The following is a 14060-nucleotide window of genomic DNA, read 5'->3' as shown; positions in this document are numbered from 1 at the left end:
AATTTCACAATAAAAGCATATTACATTAAAATAAAATCCTATGCAGAAATAAGACAGAAATAAAAGTTCCAGAGGGAAGAGAATCAATTTAAAAGTTCTGGCTTAAAGAGGAGTTCCCGTTGTGGCTCAGTGGTTAATGAATCCGACTGGGAACCATGAGGTTTCGGTTTCTATCCCTGGCCTTGCTCAGTGGGTTGACGATCCAGCGTTGCCATGAGCTGTGGCGTAGGTTGCAGATGCGGCTCGGATCCCGTGCTGCTGTGGTTGTGGCGTAGGCCAGTGGCTACAGCTCCTGTTAGACCCCTAGCCTGGGAATCTCCATATGCTGTGGGAGCAGCCCTAGAAAAGGCAAAAAGACCAAAAAAAAAAAAAAGTTCTGACTTTAAGAAAATATTCATGTGTTTTCTTAAACGGGTGACAAATGGGGATTAAATGCCATTGGTATTTAGAGCCCCTTACATAATTTAATACATAAAAGAGTGGTGTAATAATTTTATATTGAAATACCAATATTCATAAATATGCAAGACCTTAATCTTTTGTTACCATAGAAATTGGTGATTTTAGATATCATTTTTTTAAGTATAGAGCATAATTTTTCAAAATTAATTTTAAGAGTAGATGAACAAAAACAGTGAAAATTACTGATATGTGGGAGCAAGGCCAGTGGAAAAAGTTGTTGTAAGGTGCTATGAGATGTTTTAGATGCTAAAACAGAAGCCTGGGTTGGGGTTGGGGAACTAGAAAAGGGAGCTGTCAGTTCTGTTTGGAGAACCAAGGAAGTCTTTCTTAGCAGATGGCAATGGTTGATTTCAGAAATAAGAAGTGTCTGTCTGTGTGTGTGTGTGTGTGTGTGTGTGTGTGTGTGTGTGTGTGCGTGCCTGCGTTTCCAACTTCGCTAAGGTGCTTCTGCCTCACTCTTTTTTAGAGTTATGAAACTGTTACAATTCTTAGGCAAAAACCAAGCATTATTCTAGATCAAGACATTGAAAAGACCTTTTTATCAGCTCTTTTGGGATAGGGAAGATAATAAACTTATTTTTTTTTTCTTTTCAGGGCTGCACCTGCAACATGTGGAAGTTCCCAGGCTAGGGGTCAAATTGGAGCTGTGGCTTCCAACCTACACCACAGCCACAGCAATGTCAGATCTGAACAGCATCCACAGCGTACACCACAGCTCACAGCAACACTGGATCCTTAACCCACTGAGTGGGACCAGGGGTGGAACCCATATCCTCATGGATACTAGTTAGGTTTATTACCACTGGGCCCCAAGGGGAACTCCTAAAGTAACTTTAAGTAACTTGGTGTGTTAGTGACTTAAACAAGGGTAGAAGTTTATTTCTGTCCTTCATAAAAGAAGTTTGGAAGTTGGCAGTCCAAGGCAGGCATGGTGGCATTAAAAAATTCAGAAGGAACAAAATCCTTTCAGTTCTGCAATCTATTATCACTAGGTTGTGACATTTGTCCTCATTGCCCAAGATGGCTGCAGGAGCTCTAGCCATTCCAGGTGCATTCCAGACAGTGAGAAGGAAAAAAGAGATAAAGCACAAAAAGCCTCTCCCAGATGAAACAGTTCCCTTTAAACTTTCCTGAAAATCCTATACAACATTTCTGGTTACATTTAATGGGTCAGAATTTAGCCAAATGATTCCACCTAGTTGTAAAGGAGGTTGGAAAATATTATCTTTATTCTGGACAACCATGAACCTGCTCTAAATCTGTTCTACCTTCAGCCTTCCCATCACAGGTGATGGGCTTGCCATCCTTCCAGTTGCTCAGGCCAGAAACGGAGTCATTCTTGCAGATCCAGAAGTCAACCAACTAACCGCTTCCCTTGTCCAAGCCTCTGTCAGCTTTTCCTGGAGAACCGTTTTCTCCCCCAAACAGCCTTCTGCACGTACTTCTACCTTTATCCCCTACCAAAGTCTATTTTCAACACAGCAACCAAAGCAATCTTATTTTCAGTCATATAATTTCATTCCTCCCCAATTCCTACAGTGGACCCCGTCATGGTGCAGTGGAAATGAATCCGACTAAGAACCATGAGGTTTTGGGTTCGATCTCTGGCCTTGCTCAGCCGGTTAAGGATCCAGTGTTGCTGTTGCCCTGAGCTGTGGTGTAGGTCACACAGATGCGGCTTGGATCTGGCGTTGTTGTGGCTGTGGTGTAGGCTGGCAGCTGTAGCTCCAATTAGACCCCTAGCCTGGGAACCTCCATATGCCGTGGGTGTGGCCCTAAAAAAGCGGAAAAAAACAAACAAAAAAAAAACCCTTACAATGGCCAGAAAACCATCATGCATGCTGCCTCTCTAACTCCCTGCCCTGATACTTCCCTCCCCCACTGCACGTGGTCCTTGGGGCTGTTTGCTTCCTCTTTGGAGCCTTTACTTCTGATCTTTTCTCTGGGACAATCTTCCCTCATCAGCACGGCTAGCCCCCTCCTACCTTCAAGGCTTTGCTCAAATCTCACCTCTTACACTGACTCCCTTCCCCACCCACCGCAAAGACTCAAATTCCCACTCTTCTACTCTCTTCTTCCTTTTTCCCATGTCTTTGCTATCCTCTGAATGCTATGCTTTTACCCCGTCGTACTTATTACGTTTATTGTTTATTATCTCTCTGTATTTCTGCCACCTCTAGTTCTCTCTTTTGTTCACTGATACATTATTCCAAGCACATAGTACAGTGTGTGGAACATGGTAAGTGTTCTGTGTTTGCCAAATGAAATAAAAAATCAGTAACTTATTTAGCAAAACAGTAGAAAGCATTTTCTCTGTGCAAGGCATAGAGTTGGGTGGATACAAAAGGAATGGGGCAGGCTCCCTACTCACATGTAATTTATAATCTAGTAAGAAGAAAAGGAAGAGCATACAGAGCTGTCACACACATCAGCGTGACTGGGTCCAGCTGGACTGAGGACTTGAGGGATGCCAGAAGGAAGAGCTGTAGGACAGAGGACAGCAGGTTCGCCTCCGACTGGAATGACTCCAGGTGGCTTTGTGGATGGACATGTATTTGCAGTGGACTTTGAAAGACAGGGTTTAGTTTGATACAGAAACATAGAGAAAGAGGAGTTTAAGAAAACTAAACTACCTTGAAAGGCATGAAAGTGGCCAAAGCAAAGGCCATGTTCATATATTAATAATTGAATAATTTTGCCAAAAATAAATTACGGTCTTATTAATATGGGGTCATTCATTTGGACTCTAAGACCTTTGTAGGAAAGCAGAGGTAAAGGTATTCAATTATTTCAAACATATAGGACCAGAATGATGGGATAATTTTCAGAGAGCAGTGAACGCTGAGCTAAGGTGTTAAGCTTAATTCATACAATAAGAAACTGTTGTAGGGTTTGGAGAAAGGCATGGGAGAAGGCAGATGGCACAATCATACTGAAGTTAGATGAGCCCCTTGAAGGCAACAGTTTTGTCTTTGAATCCGCAGCGTCTGCCGTAGCACCTAGCATATTAGTAATGCTCAAAAAATATTGTATTTCAACCAGTGATTAGGGTATGGTAGAAAATTTTGTCAGTAAACAGGTCATGCTCTGGGAGTTGTAGGGAAGATGGATAGAAGGAAGGAGGATTAAGGATAATAAAGCACTAAAATAGGGTCGCTTCAGTGAAAGAAAGGGATGGTTATAAGTGATGCCATGTGGGAAGGACCAACAGGACTAGGAGACGATCAGATGTGAAGGCTGAGAGTGGCTGAAAGATGAGTTCTCCCCCAAGACAATCTAAAGCTACTCAACTCATAACGTATTCAAACTACAGCATTTTTTGAAGTGACACCAAATTTTGAGGTATGAGTGAAAAGTCCAACGTGGATTTAGAAACCAACATCTGATTTAAACAATTGGGAGTTCCCGTTGTGGCTCAACAGGCTAAGAACCCAACTAGTATCCATGAGGATGCGGGTTCAATCCCTGGCCTCGCTCAGTGAGTTAAGGATGTTGATGCAAGCTGTGACATAGGTCGCAGATGTGGCTTGGATCCTGCATGGCTGTGGCTGTGGCTTAGGTGAGCAGCTGCAATTCCGATTTGACCCCTAGCCTGGGAAATTCCATGTGCCACGGGTGTGGCCCCCCCAAAAAAAAAATAAATTATAAAAAAAAAAAAAATCAACCAAAGACTTTTAAAGCAGCAACTATAGATGATTTGGGAGGAGTTAAGTGTAATGCAGATATTCATTAGTTTATAAGTGTCAGCCTTCTTCTGAATGTTTGGATGTGGCCAAACAGAGGTAATTGGGAGTGTGTGCAAAGCTTAGGTCTTGATGTCTCGAAGACCTGGGTTTAAGACTGACTAGTTATGTGGCCCCTCAGAGAAACCTTTTATTATCTTTGAGTTAACAATTGAAACAGCAGATAATTATGTGAGAATTCAATGCAATCATGTTAGGTGCCTGGCACACAGTAGGTCCTTCAAAAATATTAATATAGGGTGGGACCTATACTGCCTTTCTCTTCTTCTTCTCTGGAATCCATTGGAGTACCCCTACCTCCAACATAGTTCTGGCCAAAATATGCTTTTATTTATAAAGACAGCTCCATGAAAGGCTGTGTTTGTAATGGGTATGCTATTTTCTTTTATTCTGTGCCAGCTTCCAAACCCACTCCATTTCCTCCCATTTTCCTGGTGCTCATCTCCAAATATGGTTTCACCAGCAGATTTCCCAAGTATCCTTCTATTCTGTCTTCAGGAAGATTATTAATGAAGATGTTAAGTCAGGCTGGCATAAATAACAATGCTTAAGGCAGTTCTCCAGACACTTTTGTTCCATTCAATATGGATACGGCATCATTTATCATTAGGTCTTGTTACAGTTTTCTGGCCCCTTGAAAAACTCATGTGGGGGCACTTGCGCCACATCTACTGAACTAGTCTTGCAAGCAAATGCTTCTGAGTGACTGAATTAAATGCCACCCCAGGGATAAAACATCTGTTACATCACACTAACCTATCACTCTCTGCTCTCATAAATCTTTACAATCAAAACAAATTAGTCTGGCATGTGAGTTCTCATAAACATTGTCTTTTGTTGTGTGTGACTCATGCCCAAAAGGGAGATAACAGACCAGTTGATAAAAGTAACAAAATCTCATCACAGATTCAAATGTGGTCAAGTGGTAAGTAAGGAATAATGACTCCTTGGCAAGGAGAGAAATGAATAGCAATAGAACAGCCTATATAGAGGGTTGGAATAAGACTCCATCTCGTGAAACTCATTCTGCAAAGTCCTGGAGAGAAATCATTTTCTGGTTTTAGAACCAAGAAGTTAGTTTTCTTGAACTTGTTTCTTCCTAACGGACCCTGAATTGTGTCACTTATGAGGGTTTTCTTTTCTCATGTCTTGCAAAAGTTGAACATCACATGGATGGCACAGATACAGTGGCAAGAAGGGGGGCTGGGTATAATGATGGGATGGTTTTCGGTCTCTGACCTGGCTCCATTTAGTCTCCATTTATTTTCCTTGCTTCTTTTCTCTCACTTATTTTTCAAGTTGCGGAAAAATACACATAATATAAAATCTACCATCTTAATCATTTTTAGTGTACAATTCAGTGGCATTAAGTACATTCTCATTGTTATGCAACCATCACCACCATCCATCGCTAGAATTCTTTGCATCTTGCAAAACTGAAACTCTGTACCCACTAAATGATAACTCCCTATTGCCTCAGCCCCCCCCACTCCTCCCTGAGACTGCCATTCTTTCTCTCTCCATGAATTTGACTACTCTACCTACTTCATATAAGCAGAATCACACAATTGCTCCTCACTGTCTTTAAGTTTTATTGAAGTATAGCTAATTTACAAGGCTGTGATCATTTCTGCTGTACAACAAAATGACCCAGTCGTACATATACTCATATCTGTTCTCTCTCAGATTCTTTTCCCACATAGATTATCCCAGCATACTGGGTAGAGTTCTCTAGCTAAACAGCAGGTCCCCATTGGCCTATCGTTTCATGTACCGCATGCCAAATCCAGACCCCCAGTCCATCCCTCCCACCCCCTCATCCATCCCCTTTGGTAACTGTAAGTTTTTCAAAGTCTGTGAGTATGTTTATGTTCTGCAAATAAGTTCATTTGTATCTTTTTTTTTTTTTTTTAGATTCCATGTATAGGTGATATCTTTCATTATCTAACTTCACTTAGTATGATAGTTTCTAGGTCCATCCATGTTGCTGCAAATGGCATTATTTAGTATAGTTGATGCATAATATTATGTTAGAGGTTGGTGGACAATATACTGATTCACAACTTTCAAAGGTTATACTCCATTTATAGTTATTATAAAATATTGGTTATAGTCCTTGTGATGTACAGTATATCCTTATAGCTTATTTTATATATAATAGTTTGTACCTCTTAATCCCGTTCCCCTATATTGCCCTTCCCCCTTCCCTCTCCCCACTGGTAACCACTAATTTGTACTCTATTCCTGTGAGTCTGTTTCTTTTTTGTTTTTTTCACTAGCTTCTTGCATTTTTCAGATTCCACATTTAAGTGATATCATACAGTATTTGTCTTTCCCTGTGAGACTTATTTCACTTAGCATAACACCCTCCAGGTCCATCCATGTTGTTGCAAATGGCACAATTTCATTCTTTCTATGGCTGAGTAGTATTCCATTCTGTGTGTGTGTGTGTGTGTGTGTGTGTGTGTGTGTGTGTGTGTGTGTGTGTACCACATCTCCTTTATTCATCTTAGTTTGCTGCCATACCTTGGCAATTTAACCTCACTTTTAATAAATGCTATTTTCGTATATTTTTTTGTAAGTTTATAACAGCTCTTGAAACAAAATGGAGAATGAATAAATAAACAAATAGGAGAATAAAAGAAAAAGATTTCCAGGGCACTAAAAGGGTTCTGTTCTCTGTGGATGAAGTCAGTGGTAAAGCCACAATGTTTGAATGTTTGCTGATTTAGAAGAAAACACAATAGGTTGTGAGAAATATTCATTATTTAAATGGTTAACAAATATTCAGACAAGCAGCATACTTAAGGTCAATAATGGGGAGAATGGACACAGTATGTGTTTCCACAAAGGAAGAAATATCCAGGTAATTGTACAAGAAAGCAATTGTAGATTTAAATTCAGGCCTAATAGGCTAAGTGCTGATACTTTGGCCATGAAGGTTACTGACAGTGGTTCTCAAACTTGAGTGCACACAATAATGAATCACCACCAAGCTACCAAACAAAACTGTGCTGGCGGGGGCTTAAGAGTCTGACTAGGGAATTCCTGTTGTAGCCCAGAGGAAATGAATCTGACTAGGAACCATGAGGTTGCGGGTTCGATCCCTGGCCTTGCTCAGTGGGTTGAGGATCCAGCACTGCTGTGAGCTGTGGTGTAGGTGGCAGACGTGGCTCGGATCTGGCGTTGCTATGGCTCTGGCAGAGGCCAGCAGCTGTAGCTCCGATTAGACCCCTAGCCTGGGAACCTCCATATGCCCCGGCTGCAGCCCTAAAAAGAAAAACAAACAAAAAAAAGTCTATGTCACCAGCTGCCCAGGAGGTTCAGCCACAGCAGGATCTTAACAGTGTTGAGAAGTGATGGTCAGGACTGCAGATCACACCATAAGGTGGGTCTCTGTTCGGTTGAGTATTATAATTTTGGATTGTGTTGTGCACATAGCCCTAGGGTATCCATTACTACCTGTTTCTAGGGCCTCACTTTCTTTCTTCTAGACCGAGTGTATCCTGAGGGAGTTTTCCAAATCAGGGCCCGGGTGGTGGGGGGGGGACACGGCAGGACGCTGGAAACAGACCCTCACCCAGCCCTCCAGTGCAGGGTCAGCGGGGCAGTGCCTCTCCCCCACTGTCATAAGAGCCTTGAGAATAGGCCTGCGGTGGTTTTATTTTGTTTCATTTCTGGTCTGCCTCCGTGTCATCGGGTTCAAACTGGCTGGAGGGAAAATATTGGCCTCTGCAGAGCTGTGTTCAGCAAGACAGATCAGTATCTGGTTTCTCCCCCATTTATAGTTTAATTTTCTTTCTTTCTAGAATATGTCTGTGCTGGAGAATCACCACTGGCGATCTACGATCGGCATGCTTCGAGAATCAAGGCTTCTGGCTCACTTGCCAAAGGAAATGACGTAAGTGGCATTGAGATGAAACACACCGATGTCCACACATAAGCGATAAGCCGCTTTCTCTCCCGGGCTGGCTCAGGACCCCCAGGATTCTTGGCAGGGAGCCAGCCGGCTGTGCTTCCGCGTGCCCGCTCCCCTGCTCGTCCATCTGAGGAGATGCGGTGTCAGTTCCAGCAACCCAGAAACCAGAATCCCTCTGTGAGCTCTGAAAGGGCCTGGAGAGCTTATGGCAGGAAAAGAGATAATAAACAGCTCTCAGCTCTCACACTCTTGGGCATTGGCTCTCTGCTTTGCCCAATTCCTGTCTTTTATGTTAGCAAAATTGTCCTCCTGTGTGGATGCAAATAATAAATATTTATCAAGCAGGAACACAGGAGTTCCCAAACTAGATTGAAGCCTAGTTCAATAAAGTGTGTTTTGTAATTGCCGGTCTTAGCAAAAGGAGAAGTCAGAAATTCTTCTCTAAAACATCTTTTGTTGAGGTACTGAATTGGCCCCAGGAATTTTTTTTCACCCTGAGTTTATCTATGTCTCTCACATTTTAAACTGAAGGGGAAATACTAGTTTCCTGGTCCACTGTTTGTGAACCCAGGTATTTAAGCCAAGTCCTAGTAAATCCAAGACCATGGCCTCATTTCTGGCTGGCCTCAGTTTAGGTGCTGTACCATCTTCAACGGTCACCACTAATTCCTATCTGTTGAACTAAAATGCACAGAACCCTGCGTAGCTAGGAGGGAAAAAGTAATTAGATCCTTGTACCAGGTTCTCTGAAGGGCGCCTGTGTCTCTGTAGAACACGTAGTAGGCTCAGAGCTTGCAGCTTTACCCTTGGCGCTCTGATCTTATCTCGTGCTGCTTCCTAGCACCCAGAAGAATATGGAATTTGTGGAAGGAACTTCAACTCTGATAATGTTTAATCCCCTGGAACTAAATTAAACCAATCCTCACGCATGGAACAAAAACTCATGCCTATTACTAGGACAATACATTGCAAAGATCGAAAGAAGGAAATGCAAAAAGAACTAAAAACTAGAACAACAAATCAAGTGAGAAGGAGGAGAAGAGAGGAGGTGAGTGCCACGGACAGCCAAAGAGAGAGAGAAAGAGGGAAGGAAAGAGAAGGAGATAGGAAAGAACAAAACAGAGGGGAAAAGGGACCAGCACAGGACCAGACTTGTTCTCCAAATGCCTGCCCTCATCCTGCTCATCGCTCAATTGATACTCATTTCCTAAAATACTTCTACTCACCTCTGTGGCTTCCAAATAAAAATACTATATTTTGAGGACACAGTGTTATAAATTGCTTTTGCCTGAAAAGTGTTAGTTAGGCAATAATATACATGAAAGGACTTTATAATGAAATATATCATCATCATGTTTATCCTCGCCTCATGCTACTAAAATAAAATTATTTTAATTACTATAACACACTATTGCATCAAATTCTATTAACTATTGTTAGGAATTTAGATGATTTCTAAATTTTTGTCATTATGAATGATGCTTAACAAACTTTCTTAGACATCCGTTTTTGTTTTTTGTTTGTTTTTTTGGTATTTTGTCTTTTTAGGGCTGCAGCCGGGGCATATGAAGGTTCCCAGGCTTGAGGTCTAATCGGAGCTACAGCTGCCAGGCTACACCACAGCCACAACAACGCAGGATCCACAGCTCATGGCAACGCCAGATCCTTAACCCACTGAGCGAGGCCAGGGATTGAACCCACAACCTCATCATTTCCATTGTGCCACAATGGAAACTCCTTAGACATATCTTTTTATCCCAAACTCCAATATTCTATTCTCTCAGAAAATATTTGTGGATGGAAGTTATTAATCAGAAAGATAAGGAGTTCCCTTGTGGAACAGTAGGTTAAGGATCCAGTGTTGTCACTGAAGTGGCTCAAGTTGCTGCTGTGGCATGGGTTCCATCCCTGACCCCAGAACCTCCACATGCTGCAGCCGTGGCCAAAAAAAAAGTGTGAATTTTTAAAGTTCTTGTTGTGTATATAATCAAATTGCTTGCTTTTCCAAAAAGCTCAATCTACCTATATTCCTATTGATAGGTTATATACCAACAGCAAAATTGAGTTTTATCTCTATTTTTTTTTAATATTTGCAAATTTGACACAGAGGGAGAGAAAAAAAGAAAGAGGAGAGACGGGGAGGAGAGGGAGACACATTGATAATAAATACTATTGAAAATTTTTCATGTATTTACTGGCCATTTTTATAACAAATTTTGGGGTTTGGTCTTATTTTCCTATGAGTGTTATTATTCACTTTAAGTAGTTTCTGCATTTTAATTACAGTAACCATTTGTTGTATGTTGTAAATATTATTTGAAGTTTTTAGTTTGCTTTTTAACTTGGTTCATGAAACATTACACCTTACTAAAATACTTGTGCTTTCTGGTTATAAATGTAATAAATATCCATATTTTCAAAGAATTCATACAATATTGAAACTTACTTTTAGGTAAAAATCATTCATAGTCCCACTATATGTCTTTCCACACTCTTCTCTCTCACCATAGAGATCATGTGTTACTTACTTAGTATCCTGTTTTAACATTACAATAAAACATAGCATTTTCCATGTCAATAAATAGCTACACATCATATGTAATAATTACATAGTATGCATGTAACATGCTTTAATCAATCTCCTATTTATGAATTCTTGATTTTTTTCCTCAGAATGTTTCATTACAATAAACAATAGGATAAACATTCTTATAACATATATCCTAACTAGCTATATCTTTACTAACATGTTCATAATAAATTTGTAGATGAACTGTTGGTCAAATTATTTCTACTCATTTCTTTTATCACTAATTCTTAAATTGCCCTCCAGGAACATTGTACAGTTTAAACTCTCAGAAGATCTGTTTTAGATGATTGCTCCCTAGTATCAATAGCATTAAAATCATTAATTGAGCATATTATTTAAGAGTTACTCTTAATTCTTGCCAATAAAAATACAGGAAATAGTATCACATAGCTGTTTTAATATTTTGGGCTATACTAATAATATTTAATGTATTTTCATATTGGGGGGAGCACTTTAAATTTCTTTTGTAAATTGCCTATTTTCTAAGATTATTTCTAATGTCCAGAAGTGGATTAAAGATGTATATATGGCTTAAAAACAAAAATGTGTGTGATGAAACTACAAAGCTTTTAAAATATAATGCCGAAGAATATTTTCATTAGAGGTGAGAATTTCTTAAATAGGAGAAGAATACTAACCAGGAATAAAAGTGCTTATAGATTAAGCTATATTAAAAATTAAGACTTCCGGAGTTTCCATTGTGTCTCAGTAGGTTAGGAACTGGACACAGTGTCTGTGAGGACACGGGTTTGATCCCTGGCCTTGCTCGGTGGGTTAAGGATCCAGCTTTGCTGCAGGCTGCAGTGTAGGTCAAGGATGTGGCTCGGATCAGGTGTTGCTGTGGCAGTGTTGTAGGCCTGCAGCTGTAGCTCCGATTCAACCCCTAGCCTGGGAACTTCCATATGCCACAGGAGTGGTCCTAAAAAGCAAAAAAAGAAAATTAGACTTCCTTTTATCAAAAGACACCATAAAGAAAATGACAAAACCAGCCAGAGTAAGAAGATATTTGCAAGATGTAAGAGACAAAGGACCATTACTGAAAATATATTAAAAACTCTTAGAAGCAATAAGTAGAAGAGAGACAACCCTATAGAATAGGAGGTAAAGACTAGAATAGAAACTCACAAAAAAAGAAATAGGGCCAATAAACCCATGAAAATACGCCCAACGTCATTAGTAATCAAGGAAATTCACATTAAAACTATAATGAGTTGCATGACATACCCCTAAAATAGGCCACAGATGTAAACAGTGAGACTGTAAAGCAGTGAGAACCTTGTCTATTGCTGCGTGGAATGTAAATTTATACAGCTGTTTTGGAAATCATTGGCAATATCTAGGAAATTGAAGATGAACATATTCTCCAATAATTTTATTCCTGGATATAGTTCCTAGAGAAACTTCGCACATAGATAATTGGAGGTACAGAAGGGTGTTGAGTGTGTCATTTTTTTCGTAGTAGTCAAAAACTAGGATCTGTTCAAGTGACCATCAAAAAGGAGAGTACATAGAGTTCCCTTGTGGCACAGTGGGTTAAGGAACCACCATTGTGACTGCATGGACCTGGGTTGCTGCTGTGACTCAGGTTTGATCCCTGGCCCTGGAACTTCCACGTGCCTCAGGTGTGACAAAAAGAAGCAAATCACAAACCAATATTTACCATGTAATTTAAAGTGCAAAAGCAGTTGAAGACAAACCATATCATTTAGACATGCACACACAGGTTTTAAAATTATAAATAATAAGGAAATTATTAAAACAAACATCAAACGAGTAGTTACTTCAGGGGCTGAGGGAGAGAATGGTGTGATGAGTGGGGGGGTCTTCTGGGGTACTGGCAGGCAATGTTCTTGACCTTGGTGGTTGTAAGATGTTTATTTTATATTTATTCATTACCTGTGTGTGCTCTATGCACTCTACTTAAATATGCTTCACCTTTAATGGTGAATTTCAAAAATAATTATGGATTTTTCTTCCATTGATTACTTTCATTATGTGAGAAAAAGCTCTTAATTTGCCTTATTTCTCCAAAATATCCCATTTTCCCAGTATATTGCTTGACTACTGCCTTTTTTTTTTTTTTTTTTTTGCTTTTTAGGGCCACACCCATGGCATATGGAGGTTCCCAGGCTAGGGGTCAAATTGGAGCTGCAGCTGCTGGCCTACACCACAGCCACAGCAACACAGAATCCAAGCCAAGTCTGCGACCTACAAACCAGCTCACGGCAACGCCAGATCCTTAACCCACTGATCGAGGCCCGGAATCGAACCTGCAATCTCATGGTCACTAGTCGGATTCGTTTCTCCTGCACCACAATGGGAACTCCCCTGACCACTGGCATTTTTTTTGTTTGTTTGTTTTTTGGCCATGCCCATGGCATGTGGAAGTTCCCAGGCCAGGGACCTGAGCCACAGCAGTGACAACACCAGATTCTTTAACCACTAGGCCACCAGGAAACTCTGACCACTTTTTAATAGTGCCTTAATCAACAGCAGTTCTTTTTTTTTTAAATTCCAGTATCTCTTTCCAATCTATCTATTTTGCTCCCTTGATGAATCTTTCCATTCCATAGCATCAGTCACTATTCTTGTCTTCATTACTGTATGCCCTTTTCTCTCCCCAAGATGCAAATCTTAAGGTTTGAATTGGTTTGAACTCTACGAGGAGCACAACCTAAATGCCTATGATTTTGAGTCTTTTTATGTCTTCCATAAAACGTACCCTTCTAGTTGTTTTTCACTTGTTCCACCCATAGGAACCATGGGAATGTATAAAGTACCACAACTTTGTTCATTCAAGGTTCAACCTCTCTCCCATCCAAGGACAAAAGGGATGGTGAGTGAGAGAGTCACTCTCAAGCTGCAAGGGACTGGGACTCTGTATAATAAACAGAATCAAAGGCAGAAATGAGAGTAAAAACCATCTGATGATGACAGAATCAGTCACCCTCCTCAAAGAGATTTGCTATGTGTGTGTGTGTGTTTTCTTTTTCCTTCTTGTGGATGCAGACAGGATATTGAACAGCAGCTGGGCTCCTTGATCTTGGCAACAGACATCAACAGGCAGAATGAATTTTTGACCAGATTGAAAGCTCACCTCCACAATAAAGACTTAAGACTGGAGGATATCCACGACAGGCACTTTATGCTTCAGGTAAATAACAACAACCAAAATAAGCCATTATCCTCGCTGAGTAAAACACTTAAGGACCCGATCAATCATTTTAGCACCTTAGAGAAGTGCTGTCTCCCATGGTACAAGCTAGAGCAGTGACCTACTTTATTAAAAACTTTGAGACACATGAAATTTTTAAGTGGTTTCCAAGCTCGTAAAACCTGGGTTTCC

General features: G+C 40.5%; 2 protein-coding genes across 8 annotated transcripts in view; one reads left to right on the top strand and one right to left on the bottom strand.

The window, feature by feature from the left end:
- MTFR2 (mitochondrial fission regulator 2) overlaps positions 1-14060 on the bottom strand; it is a 92700-nt gene that overhangs the window by 10097 nt on the left and 68543 nt on the right. The window lies entirely within an intron of this gene.
- PDE7B (phosphodiesterase 7B) overlaps positions 1-14060 on the top strand; it is a 467494-nt gene that overhangs the window by 436990 nt on the left and 16444 nt on the right. For all 7 annotated transcript variants that reach the window (XM_021087558.1, XM_021087561.1, XM_021087554.1 and 4 more), the window contains 2 exons: positions 8015-8106; positions 13724-13868. In XM_021087558.1, coding sequence (XP_020943217.1) covers positions 8015-8106; positions 13724-13868 — 237 coding nt within the window. The remainder of the gene's footprint in view (positions 1-8014; positions 8107-13723; positions 13869-14060) is intronic.

The sequence above is a fragment of the Sus scrofa genome, chromosome 1 (assembly GCF_000003025.6).
Source record: "Sus scrofa isolate TJ Tabasco breed Duroc chromosome 1, Sscrofa11.1, whole genome shotgun sequence".
NCBI classification, from domain to species: Eukaryota; Metazoa; Chordata; class Mammalia; order Artiodactyla; family Suidae; genus Sus; species Sus scrofa.
This window is presented reverse-complemented; position numbering and strand designations above follow the sequence as displayed.